The sequence below is a fragment of the Mytilus trossulus genome, chromosome 2 (genome assembly GCF_036588685.1).
Source record: "Mytilus trossulus isolate FHL-02 chromosome 2, PNRI_Mtr1.1.1.hap1, whole genome shotgun sequence".
Classification (NCBI taxonomy): Eukaryota; Metazoa; Mollusca; class Bivalvia; order Mytilida; family Mytilidae; genus Mytilus; species Mytilus trossulus.
In genome coordinates this window covers 36667935-36682612 of record NC_086374.1, presented here as the reverse complement: position 1 = coordinate 36682612, position 14678 = coordinate 36667935, and the positions used below count along the sequence as shown (strand labels likewise).

Below are 14678 nucleotides of genomic sequence, written 5' to 3'. Positions count from 1 at the left end.
ATGCTATATAAAATAAATTGGGGGTTAGTTGAAGTTCCTAAGGACAATTTAACAATATCTGATAGACGTACTAGGGGGAAACTTAAATTTAGGCAAATATCAACAAATAAAGAATTCTATTTTTTTTTTATCCTCGCACTATTTCTGCCGGACTGGAATTCACCACCTGAAGCATTAGGTATCTCTGACACCCTAAAATCCTTCTGAAAAGTGGCATATCCACTCTAACACTTGAAGGATCCACAGCAACTTATTAAACTACGAAGTCACTATACATAATGTATATATGTTATTGTTAACTATTCAGTTTCTTTTGCCATATTAATTTTAAATGAGTCCATATGTACATAGGGAAGTTTTACACTCCTACCTAGGAGTCTACCCCCGTATTCTTCTGAAGAAGAAGAAGTAACAGTAATCTTTATTTAAAGTCGGGTTGGATATATTTATATATAGTAACAATTAAGGAACATGAGCTCAGCTTAGGTGCTCTTTAACCGACTGGTATTAATAAACAAAACATACATGTAACAAAATCAGATATATATGCAGCACAAACATACAGACAGACAGCACATACATGTATTAATGCATAGATAGCACATGCAAAATAAAAGCTAAGCAAAATATATATCAAAACAAATGTCTAGTATCAACACATAGTAGCACATAGTATGTATATGCGAGTAGCACAAGCAAAATTAAACACTTAAAGTGACAAGCAAAAGATTGCATGCAGCTACAGCATCGGTTATGCACAATTAAGTTACAATGAAAAGGTGGATAATATACGTGTACTATAAGTGAGAAAAAAAAATCGGAACAAAGTCATCCGTAGCATCAGATGAAAATGAATTGATCAATTCAATAAAATTACCCCTCCCCAGATTACCAAATAGTCTTACCATTGAGCGTTTTGAAAATAATTAGCAAACACCGTAACATATAAGCTGGATAAACTAACTATTTATTACTTATTCGTGTTTATTATCATCATCATGTCTAATTTCAGTTACTGTTCTTTGACTGGCTTGATTTCAATTTGGAGAACAAAATAAAAACTTCGCCTCATTTATGATGATTATCAAATTTCTTCTGAAACCTTTCTGCAGATTTCAAACAAAAAATATAAGAACTCAAAGAATGCGCGCAGTTGCTTTGAAAACCTTTAGAAATATTGATAAATATATGTTCTTTTATTCCAAATCTGACCATAATAATATAACCTAGAACAAGAACATCCACTTATAGTAAAATTTCCTTCAGATTTGAGGCAGCACAATTATACATTATTTTCCATCAAGTTGTCCGTGTCTCCCCGAAACGGTTACCATGACAAAAAATAACTTCAATGTAAAGTTGTGTTTTTATCTTAATTAAATGAAAGTGACTCGTGTAAATTGTTATTTTAATTCTATTTTTGATATGTTCGACATCGGCGGTTGCAAAATGGGGGGCTGGGGGCGCGACCCCTTTTTTTATGAGAAAAAACATTTGGTGGATTACAGAGGGAATCACTGTAGCATAAGTGGATTCAATACCATGTCTTTTCTATGAAGAGGTTGTGACTAAAGCACAATTGATGCAGCCTCTTAAATTATAATATTTGAATAAATTCCATAGTAAATTGAAGAGTTTCCAACTTTGGACATAAAACCAAACACTTTAGTAACGAAATAATAGAAATGAAATTGCCTAGTGCCACCCTACAATCAATAATCTTCAATATCATGTATTTGGTTGTATGAATATCAATGGACTTACTACGATGTTAAGAAACTACCAATCGGTTAGAACAAAGAAATTTTGAGTTTATCTATTGGTCACACATCTTCGCAAGCCAAGTGTTACGATCCAGGAGAGGAGTGGACCGTAACCCTTGGCTAGCGAAGATGCTGGTCACAGGAATCGGCTAAAAATAAATCCACAATAGGTGTTGACTGACTCTGTGACTGTCTTAGCCTTTTAACGTAATAGCAAATTATTCTAAGGTACCCTGTAACCTCTGGATCGATGTGTACATAAACTTGTTATTGTAAAACGATCCTTATTGTAATCTTTCTATTACTTTTATCATAATATAAACTTAATTGCGTTTACTTCTAGTTATTTTATCAGATAGCAAAGACGTCACAATAACGAAGGCCATAACTCGGTTAATTCGACATGTTTCTAAACGATAAAAGCTGGCATCATCTCACAATCTCATGACCTGACCGTGCAAAGGCTGTATAGCCAGTCAAGGTCGTTAAAAACTTCCATCCTCATCAATCTCATCGCACGCTTTGAAAAACAGTGCAACTTACTCGTCTACGGGCTTGTTAACAATTTAACCAGCGATGGAAAAAATAACATGGATACTCTTGTTTTCTATTGGTGGTGTTCTAGCTGAATATACATCCCTTCAAGTATCCAACTGTAGTAAGTTGCCTATGCATTTTTATTCATCAATTTATTTTTTCAAATCTAAATTATGATTATTCTTTGTCGATCTTTGTTGGGAACTTGAGAAGATAATTTCTGTATTAATTATTATCAATGCACGATTATTCTTTACAAACGAATTTTAAAATCAGAATTTTCGTCACAATAGTGTCCGACTCGTTAAAAAATAATGATATGAAAAAACTGTCGAAATTTTACACAAGGAAAATGTAAGCTTCTTTTAACATTTACATGTTTTCAAGTTTGTTATTGAAAATTCATAGTTTTTGTGTTAACTTTTTTTGTTTCAAAGGAAGCATAAAAATACAAAAAAGAAAACGTTCAAACCTGATCAATTTAACTTTATACAGTTACTTTGTTACAGACAAGAACTCGAACACACCATCAACGATTTCTCATATGAGTATCTCTCCAATGCCTGTGACCATCCCTGGTAACTTCTATTTCTCCGCTGACATGAAGCTAACACGCCCAGTCGGAGAGTCATCAATGGAGATGTCAATTAAACGGAAGACGTATTGGTTTGATATTCCTATACCATGTATTTTACGCGTGGGATCTTGGTAAGTTACAACATTTCTATACCTTGTACTCTCCGAGTTGAATCATGGTTGAGTGGTTACTTATTTTCAAATATTATAAGCTATTAAAAACTAAGTGATTTTTTTTTTTTTTTTTAATTGGGATCAAAACAAGTTATTTCTTCCAGTTGTATAATATAAGTTTAATAAAGGCATACGATTTGAACATGTTGAAAATTTCTTGCGACTATTGATATCTTATGATTGTTGTCTAATTGACGTTTAGCCAACACCTCCTTGCGTTCATAAATGGGCGTTTTTCCATAAAAGCGTGAATTTTAGACCTAAAAAAATGGAAAATCAACTTGACTAAAATTTTATTTCAAGAGTTATTTTGAATACCTCTATTACAGACCTGTAAAAAAGTGCAATCTTAAATACTCTTTAAAATGATATTATTTTCATAATTTGTGAACTGTTTAGTAGGGGACATTTGTCCACTACGAAACTGCGTCTAAACACACATCTTATTGCAATTTTAAATGTCTCCTTTATACATTCCAGTTTGTTTACTTTATTTACTATATAGAAAGATCTCATTGACAAAAATACGGTATCACTCTGGTTCATTTGATGTACTCAATTTTTCTTACCAACAATTTAACTGCCGTTATAAAAGCATCACTTCTTTTGTAAGACCCTTATGTTTATATCTCTTTCAAACAAAATTACATTGATTTTATAAAATTGTTTATTATTTGTCAGGGATACACTTCTGAAATAAAACATCCTATGTTAACAGCTGTTTAACTTTATTTTAAAATGTGGTGGCTCCAAACATACTTTTGAATTATTAAAGAACTTATATATTAAGTGAATAATAACATTTATTTCTACAGTTTGTTTTACGATAGTTTAGGGTATGAATGTTAAACAGGCGGTCTAGGGACTTGCCGTTTTGGTTGTTTTGGACCATTCAGAAATCAACACCTTATCAATCCCTCTTAAAATAGACTGTTTCTTTGCTTAAAAATGTTTAATCTAATTCAATGTACTGACTGCACAAAATAATACTTACAAAGATTAAACACATTTTTTTAAGTGGCTGGGTCAAGAGTTAAAAATACTATATATACCTATCTATTTTTTTTCTGCAAAAAAGCTGTAATAAATGTTCTATTCTATTTCATTCTATTTCATTACAGAACATGGTGTCGTTTTTCTGTAGGACAACCAGTATGTACGGCAGGGTTTTACCGTTTAATATGTTGTTTATATCTATTTACAGCAGATACAACAATCTGTGTACTATGGTAGATGATATGATAACACATGACTGGGCTGGACTTATGGGAAACATCGGGAACCAGATCAAGACTATGTTACAGACCTATAATGTAACATATAACCAGTGCCCACAACAGCCACGAACCTTGTCCATTCGGAATTATCTGATACGCATGCCTGATATGCCATCAGTACTTTCTTGGTTTGCAGCTGTGAGTATGACATTATAAACTTAATAAATAATTCTTATATGACGACCTATTATCGTCAATCAGTTTAATCGCAATATATAACCCCCTTTTGCCTTATATGTAAGAAAAGTTCAAAACTGATCTTTTTTGTAAATTCAAGTTGTTTGGATTTTCTGGATAAAAATATGTCATATTAACAAATCGATTCATATCCAATGAAAGAACTAGTTAATGTCTCCACAAGGTTATGATTGTTGACTTAACTGATCTAAACGAGGCACTTACTGAAAGTATGCCTTTTTATGATTTAATGGGGTCTGGGACTTTGATTTTTGACTTTGAGCCAACTTCCCAGTACTTTTCCGAGTAGAACGCCAAACATAGTACGAGTAATTGTTTGCTTGCAGACCATTCCGTATATTGCTCTGGGTTTTATAAACTGTGAATGTGTGATATTTTATTTTGTAGGGAGATTACAGCGCCAACATCAGAGTGCAAGATAACATATCTCATGAAGAGTTGCTGTGCCTTGATGTGAATTTAAGTTTAAAAAAAGCATGTTCAGGTTTCAGGTGCTACTTCGGTAAATAATTTGTTTTTTTACAAACGATTTTTTTTAATAAACGAAAAAAAATATAAGAAACATATATACATGTCTTATTTTGTTTATTCTATTACACCATCTAATTGAAGATTATTCACCAAATTGCTGTATTTTTTTTGACACAATTTACCAATTTATGATATGCGATCAAATAACGGTGATACATGAACATATTGAGGTCAATTACGATTACTTTTACCGCTCAAGAGTTATGGTATTTGATATATTTGAAAATGGCGCTTAAAGACGTCACCGTTCAATAACTAATGAACCATTCTACCAACGGTTTACAATTATAATATGTTTTTAGTTTTGTACTGATGACATACAGGTCAATTTCTATATTGACGATTTTCACTTCAACCGTTCAAGACTTGTGGTCTACTTGAAAGTGGCAAATCATGTTTGATATTGATGATTTCTCTTTTGCCGTTCAGCAGTTATGGTTCTTTGATAGATTGGAAATGACACTTTATGTTGATTCGCTAAGCAACTTATCAACCATGCTTGTAATACCCTTAACATTATAATAATTTCAAATTGGTGGTCAAGTGAAACATTGACGTTTTTCATTTTTGTCGTTCTCTTTCAGAGTTATGGTCCTTGATATATTGGACATTTACACTGTATGTCGTTTCAGTGCAATAACTTATGAACTATTTATTCAATGCTTTGATAATTTGATATGATGTTACTGATGACAAAATAGTGGTCAAGTTTGATATTGGCGATTTTCAATTTTGCTGTTCATGTGTTCTGGTTCTTGATAGATTTCGTAGACAGTAGCCATGACATGTGGCAGGTCGATGAAGCCTGAATGTTTCTTTCAAAAAACAGAAAATAAAGTTTTGCTGACACCTCATTCCTTGTGTAACGATTAATTTCTAATAAAAATTTGGCTTCCTCAATTCAAAATTGCTTCCTTTCGGACATTTATCATAAATCCGCTTTGAAGAACAAAATTTCTAAGTATTCCTATTACGGTATACCACGTACTGTTTGCCTTTATAGTATGGAGAGTTGTATCATAGGTACTCATACCACATATTCTTGTATTATAGATCTATTGATGATCAATTTTTAAATTATCAGGCAGCATTATATTTGTCGACATGTTACACCTCGCTAACATTCGGTATCAGATATTGACAAATACTATGCTTACACATGTTAAAATGAGCATGATTTCTGGAACAAGAAATAGTTTTTTCTTCAGAAAAATACTTGTCATTTGATGGCTTTGAAATCAAAGATATGATGAAAGTAAGGCAAATTAAAAAAAAAAAGGTTTTCGCCGGTTTTATGTGCTTTCTATACAAATGTTTATCTATATTGAAATAAATCAAATACCAAAGGTACCAGGCTTATAATTTAGAACACCAGACGCTCGTTTCGTCTACATAAGACTCGTTAGTGACGATTAGATCAACAGTTAGAAAGCTAAACAAGTAAAGAGTTGAAGAAAAAATAATATCACAAAAATACTGAACTCCTGTGACAACGAATAATTCATACTTTGCAATCAGTAAATATATAAAAATGACCATATAATTGATATTCATGTCAACATCAAAGTGCTGACTACTGGGCTGGTGATACCCTCGGGGACAAAATGTCCACCAGAAGTGACATCGACCCAGTGGTGTAAATAGTTGTAGAAGGTACCAGGCTTATAATTTAACACATCAGACTCGCGTTCCTTCTACAAAAGACGCACCATTGACACTCAGATCAAATAACCAAACAAGTTAAAGGTTGAAGAGCATTGAGGATCCAAAATTCATAATGTTTCAGAAATCAAAAGAAGTAAATGCATTAGTTTCGATTTTCAGTTTTAATTCAACTAGACAAAGTTGTTTGCAAAATCAGATCAAAGTCTGTAACAGAGCCCAATTAGTGTTCTTTGACCTTAAATGACTTATTTTGAAAATTGATATACGCAAACATTTCAGAAAACAGAGTCAATGTTCATAAAACTTTGTTCGAATTTCACTGACGTGCAGTTTTGAAATGGGATTTTTTAGAAGAGGAAAATCTATAACTTAGGACAAAAAGAGAGAGTTACCAAACAGGTTATTAGGCATAAGGCATATAAGGGCAATAAGTAAGAAGACGAGCAAACACACAACTGTTTTACAAATAAATCACGAGTCTTCTGAAGATTATGCGAACCTGACCACCACAAAAAAAAACCAGACAATAAAAAAAATCACCCACATCTGTGTCTTAAGGAATTGTTTTGCATTGCAATACAAATATATAGGTTACGAACTTTATAAAAGAAACATTAATGCTCCAAAATAAAAGCTGTGTGTAATACTGGATTTGATGTGCGAATTTTACTGATAAGTATGCCTATCTCAATCCGAATCAACGAACAACTAACGCAGACAATACAATAAGAAGTAAAGAATAACAACTATAACAGGTTCTTCAAATCCACACACAGACCATTTTGAGATTTAGCACCATAATCCAAAACAAACATCAGGACTAATCTCGGATACTCCGAAAGTTTCACAAGTCGTGCTTTACTATTATTTTATTAAAAACGTTGATGACTCAAATCAAGTGATAAGACGTCGCTCAAAGGCAGATGTGTAAATAACTCCTATCTACCAAAGACATCCCCACGCTCATGAACTGTCGGCCGTATTAACTCTTTTAAACACTGACAATTGGTTGAATATAAAAAAAAAACTATTATAACAAAAATACCAAACTCCAAGGTAAATTCAAAAGTGGATGTACATAAAAACCGACAAAATCAAACGTTAGGAATCAACTGGAAAAAGTTAAAACAATACTACCATATTCCTGTCTTGGTTTAGACATTTTCCGCAGAAAATGTTTTTTTTTCTTTTTTTCCCGTTAAGCGGCCACTGTTCTTCTCTATTTTGCCAGATTTTTGGATTGAGCGCATTACTATTTTTGTTGTTGAAATATATTAAAACAAGTGGGTGCAACTTAAAATGACGGAACATAGTTTTGAATGATTCGGGGTTCGGGGCGGAGACAGCTCAGTTCGTCAAAGTGTTCCACTTTCTAATTGTTCTAGGATAAAATGACTCCTTTCATACAGTTGTTTTTCATGAGGGAATTCTGAATACCTTTCGTTGTTTATGTCTAAAAGGGCGTTCAATCGGTATTAGCCTGCTAGATGTATCAATTTTGACGTATTTGTTCTGTATTGTTTTATTATGATTTAACATTATTAAGCGGCTGTGTTTCCTAGCTTCGTTCCTGATGGATAGTCCATTGAAGATGTTCAAGCATGCTACTAACAGATAAGGTGTTGTGATATTTATTAGTAACATCCTTTGCTACCCTCCTTTGGACCATATCCAATCTGTGGATGTCATTTTGTTGATATGTGTCCCATACTGCACTAGCATATTTTAAAGTATGTTTGGCGAGGGACATATATGCTTTTACTTTAATTGAATTGTTGGAAATTAAGAAGCTAATGGCGTTGTTAGAGATGGAGTAGATGGTGCTTTTGAGTTTCTCTCATTTAAGATCTGATGAAATAATGCATCCTAGGATTAAAGCTGATTTGAAATTTTCAAGGTTATGGCCATAAGGGGTGGGCAATTATTTTTTTTGGGGGGGGGGGGAGTGAATGACCTGTTTCGGGACGTCGGGATGGGGTGTTTTTAAGCTCGGAATTTCGGGATCCGCGTATTCTTTTTTTCAATTTGCGGGATGTCGAGATTCAATTTTTTTTTGAATTCGGGACCTAGGGATTTCTTGTTGTTAAGCCCGAGTTTTGCAGGATCAGGACCCATCCTATCCCCCTCGGCCATGTAATGCGAGATTCTTCTTAGATATGGTGAATAAATAACATTTATCGGGATAGAACTTCATAAGGCATGTTTTCTATACAGCCAGTTGGTCAAGGTTCTTTTGTAGGTTTTTAGTATCTGAATTGGATGAGATTCTAACATAAGGAAAAGTATAATCAGCTAATAGTACGGTTGATTGTATTCCCTTGGACACGTCGTTTATTTAAGACAAAAATAGTTCCAATGACGAATTCTTATTGTACGCTAATCTCGTTATGGAAGTTGATGTTTTACCATCCACCAATACTGACGGTGTTTATCACTGAGGATGTTATTTATACACTCATTTGATATACTTGTTGTCCAATAATGCTTCAGTTTGTGGATGAGGAGGCTATGACTAACGTATCAAATGCCATTATGAGACAAATTGTTTGTTTTCCTTGATCTAAGTTGTCATTTACATCACTAATAAGTTCAATTGGTTGAAATTCACATTATATTCCCCTGTGAAACTCATGTTGAAGTGGATACACAATGTCGCATGTTTCAGCATGATGCATAATATGGCTAGTTATGATATGCTAATGTAGTTTTCATGATATGCAGGTGAGAGAGACTGGCCTATAATCAATTAGGTCGTAATTCTGCCTTTTTTTGTACAATGGACTAATTACCAAATACTTGGCACTTCCCATGTATGATATGAGCACCGGAATACTTTTTATTATTTTTTTTTTATCCAACATATATAATATACAACAGTACAGTTATCAAAAAGTAAGTTCATTTATAAATGTAATACATTGTATAATACAACTCATCAGAAGATGTATAGAACTTGAAAATAACATTTTGGTATCTTATTAAAAAGGACAAAAGAAAAAAAAGTATAGAGAACTAATCATTAAACAAATTTAAAGATGATTAAGAAAAATAAAAAAAAATAATAAAAAAAACAATATAAAAAAAAAAAAAAAAAAAAAAAATTACAAAAAATTAGTTTCGTGTTTGCTAATTTTGTATAGTTGCTAATCCATCATAATTATCTTGAAAATCCTCCTGGTAAATGTACCAAGCTTGATAAAATAGTTATCAAAGTTACTAGGATTATAATTTAGTACGCCAGACGCGCGTTTCGTCTACATAAGACTCATCAGTGACGCTCATACCAAAATATTTATAAAGCCAAACTAGTGCAAAGTTGAAGAGCATTGAGGATCCAAAATTCCAAAACGTTGTGCCAAATATGGCTAAGGTAATCTATGCCTGGGATAAGAAAATCCTTAGTTTTTCGAAAAATTCAAAGTTTTGTAAACAGAAAATTTATAAAAATTACCACTTTATTGATATTCATGTCAACACCGAAGTGTTGACTACTGGGCTGGTGATACCCTCGGGGTCGAAACGTTCACCAGCAAGGGCATCGACGCAGTGGTGTAAAAAGTTATCAAAGGTACCAGGATTATAATTTAATACGTCAGACGCGCGTTTCGTCTACATAAGACTCATCAGTGACACTCATACCAAAATAAAAAATAATGATGCTTTATTATTTAAATCAATGCTTTTAAACTTAATTCTCCTTTAAAATATCTTGTATTATCTATATATTGTTTAATCCAGAGGAAAATATTGTTTTGAGGGTCACCTTTGTACATTCGTGGTAAATTTCCAAACAAAAAAATATTTTGTTTAAATGGTATACTAATACCATTCTGGAGAAACTACATTTCAGAGCAGCGGAATATTGTTGTCGAGATTGGTGCCTAATGTAATACAAGTTCCTTTAGTACCAGATGTGTTATAGTATCTGGCCCTGGTGCCTCGTTTTGATTAAGGGTTTTGGTAGTTTATACTCACCATTTTCTGTTATATTGATGTCCGAGATGTTACACTGTTCTTGAAATTTTATGTTTGTTGTGAAAGTTATGTCTAAAAAGGCTTCCTATATCTATTTATGAAATGTGTCTGTTTATCTGTTGACTCTAAATATGAAGTTCCATTTGATTTTATAGGTGTATTTTGTACTCCCATCTCACCTTTAATGTTTCATAAAGGTCCAGAACCTTTTCATACAGTTAGTTTTTTCGGAGGTTTATTCAGGTCTGCCGGTGCAGCTACACTGTTGATGTATACCAGGAAGCTTCCCATATTTCTCTTTGTGGACGAAGCTGAGTTCTTTAGATTTGTCTTTATATCCTTCATTTCCAGATTTTTTTCATTCTTTTAGACAATCATTGATCCCATTTTCGTATGAGACGTTTGATGTCAGTTGCGATCCAATGACTAACATCCTTCTTTCTAGCTTCCCTTTTAGTTACATTTATTTCTATTTTCTCTTAAAGTTTGGTTTGGAAGTGTGTCGCTAAAGCTCTGACAAATATAACGCATACCCATTTTAAAATGATCATAGAGCATGACATGACTATAGCATACTTATTTCTGAAATATGATAATTTTTATAGAATGCTATTTGATTCGCCTCAACGAAGTTGGAAAGACAATATTTAGGCATGCTGTTTTCTATGGCGTCGGTGTCGGCAACGCTGCATTAGTCTGTGATGTTAAAAACAGGTCAGTTTAAGGATACCCTACCACCAGTGGTCTTTAGTGGTTTGTCAATGCATAGTACATCTATGGTCAATAATATTCAAAATGTACGTCAGCATTTACAAATATTAAATCTTAGTATATTGTTGTGTATTTAAATAGGAAGTTGTATTAGCATTTCTTATTCCTGCGGAGTTCACTTCAACCTGCAACTCAAATCATGGTTCACTGACTATGAATTTAATATTTTGCTTAGTTAACATGTTCAAATATTGTCATTTTAATTTCAATATTTGCATGATACTGTCATAATAATATGCCGGTAGTGGCAAAACATTTCTGTGTATAAACAGTTTTTTTTTTAATTTTGTTACTAACGCCATTCACCAAATTTGATGTTTACATCATCAGGAGATGGCTTTTAATCCTTCACAGTTTGTTGCCAAATCATGTAAGTTCATTTGTGTCATGTTTATTCTTTATACACATGTTTAATTATGTAATAAAATATGTTTAAACGAAGCTGTAATTCTTGATCGGTCTCTTTCATCTTGTCAGTCTATTGACAAAACCTGTAAGCTTCTTACAACGGTTGATAATATAAGTGACAATTCACGGTGTGTATATGCGGATGTACATAACGGGATATGATTATGTAAGGTTGACAAATTTAAGACGAATTACATAATCCTGAACGTGATTTTCATAGTGCAATATTGCACATATGTTTTACGCTTAATTTCTCTGAGACGATTTGATGATAATCACTCCAACTAAATATTTAAATTTGAAGATTTTCAATGAAGACTTACCATTTTTGTGTGATACATTTGCATGCAAGAAATCGGGTTTAACAATCTTTTCAGCGACTACAGTTGACAATACAGCCAGTAGACGTTCAAAGACAGAAAAACAATATAGTTTTAAAACACACTTTGTACCGATTTAATTGCAGTCGATGTTCATAGTATAATATTTGTCCTTTCATGGCCTTTTATTCTTTACTATGCATTATGGGTTTTGCCCATTGTTGAAGACCGCAAAGTGACCTATAATTATTTCTAACTACGCCATTTGGTTTCTGTTAGAGTTGTCTCACTAATTCATACCGTATCTTTTAATTTTTTTTAATACTAATTTTTAGTTTTTGTTTAAAATGGACACATTTAAGATGAACATGATAGACATTCGCACTATCTAGCATTCTTGTTTAACGTATAACCATGAGAAATACAAACACATACGTTCTTCTTAGAAACTTTCTTTCACCTTTAAAAAATTTCTTGCACCAATGATCCTTTATAACCAACATGCATAAAATATGCCTACTAAGTCTTTCTTTGTAGATTTGATCTGTTTGCAGAGTTTCTTGCTTTTGGTTTTGTTTTACAGCCTTATTCATTATCTTTGATAAATATTCGCGAATATTGTTGGCATAAACCTCGTTCATTGTCTGCTTATCTAGGCCTCTCGTTTGCTCGTACTTATTCCATGTTTTAATTGTGTAATATATTTGGCAGAATTGTATGTCTACGTCGCATTATTATCAATTTCTTGGTGTAGAGATCTGTGATACATGCTATCTACATCTTAATATGTGTAGAGGTCCATGGTACTGGAACGTGTTGTTTACTTTCTATATATGAAAATGTCCATTGTGCACAGAGGAACAAGTGATCAGTTGACAAAATATGTTTTGAATATGGAGGTAGATTTTTTCAAGAAGTTGTCGGCATTCCTATGAAAACGACCTGTGCGTATCTCCTTATAAGCCTTACAAAATAGCACGTGGACAACAGAAGGCAATTATTTCATTTCTCATTCAGATATATTAATGATGTTCTCCCATTACCAATCCAAACTATTCTGATTTATTTCCTTAGTATATCATCCAAAACTAGAAATGCCTCTGCCCTAATTTTAGACTGATACCTCGAATTTGATATAAGCGGTCATCTCAAGATCAATTTCCCCAAAATTTTACTAATGTTCTTTGTCTATATGCCTTTTAGCTTTTCTTTGTTTGTTTTAGAGTGATAAAGATAATAACACAATGTTAAAAGCTGAATCCTATTTTTGACATTTTTACCTTGTATCATTGTTGACAATATAATGGAATTGCATACGGCAAGTGTGACAGCGATATATTCCTCTTTGTTTAATTTTGTTACAGTTCAAACTTTATCTAAAAGCAAGCGACTATTGTTCTCCAAATTGTTATCTTACACGTTAAAAAATCAATCCATTGTAATCCTAGCTTTGTCCATTTCTTGTTATCGTATATATGTTTTTAATTGTATTATTCGTTTATAGCATTAAGTGCCAAATTTCATTAGTTCATGTAGTTATGATTAACTAAGATTGCATAATTCATTTTGTATTGTTTCTGTGTAAATGGGCAGTTGGATACCAGCGGTCAAGCTGTACTGACGCCGTACATTTACAGTGACATTCATTGTGTTTAGGATATAGAACATTTATTGGAATTATCATTTGTTGTATCATGGAAGTATTATATTGACATATAATACTTCCATGGTTGTATCTTTTCGGAATATTTACCGTTGAACCTTTATTGTAATTAATGTATTGCACTATTGAAGAAGTTATATATAAACCATCGTCAAGCTAAACTTTGTTTTGTTGACTTATTACAGTGACATCCCCCCGAATTCTAAATATGACAGGAACGACGAAACCCCTGTTATACAAGTGAGAAGTTTAGTGAGCTATAAAGCAAGGCTTAAAGAATCCACATCCTACATCATAAGAAAATGCCTGTACCAAGTCAGGAATATGAGTTATTATTCATTCGTTTTGATGTGTTTGAAATTTTAATTTTGCCATTTGATTAGGGACTTTTCATTTGGAATTTCCCTCTGAGTTCGATATTTTACTTTACCTTTTAGAAAACTAAGAGACAGCTGTGCCTATGAAATACAGTATAACCAGTGTTTATTGTCACAATTCCGTCTATCTACCTCAATTTATATTTTCAGAGTTGTAAACGAGTATCATAATCAAAGTAATGCCGCATATAGAGCTATCTAGGGCTCCGTTCCATTATCCAGACAGTATTACGGGATAAATCAGATTTACCAAAATTGAGAATGTATCAGAGAGACAACAACCCGGTTAAAGCGCAGAAAACAGCAGAAGGTCACCAATGTGTTTTGCAACACAGCGAGAAAATCCCGCACCTGGATGCGTGCTTCTTTTGTCCCATTAACAAAAATGTGCACTTGTGAGTGATAATTCAAATTAGGTTATTGCGCTATGCTTTCATAAGTGT

At 33.0% G+C, this 14678-nt stretch overlaps 1 protein-coding gene across 1 annotated transcript; it reads left to right on the top strand.

Annotated features, from left to right (window-relative positions):
* Nucleotides 1–2143: 2143 nt before the first annotated feature.
* Nucleotides 2144–5093, top strand: LOC134705094 (ganglioside GM2 activator-like). Its single transcript, XM_063563861.1, has 4 exons — nt 2144–2421; nt 2810–3008; nt 4255–4465; nt 4913–5093. The coding sequence occupies exons 1-4, from the start codon at nt 2340–2342 to the stop codon at nt 5033–5035; spliced, it is 615 nt and encodes a 204-aa protein (XP_063419931.1). The 5' UTR covers nt 2144–2339; the 3' UTR covers nt 5036–5093.
* Nucleotides 5094–14678: the final 9585 nt, after the last annotated feature.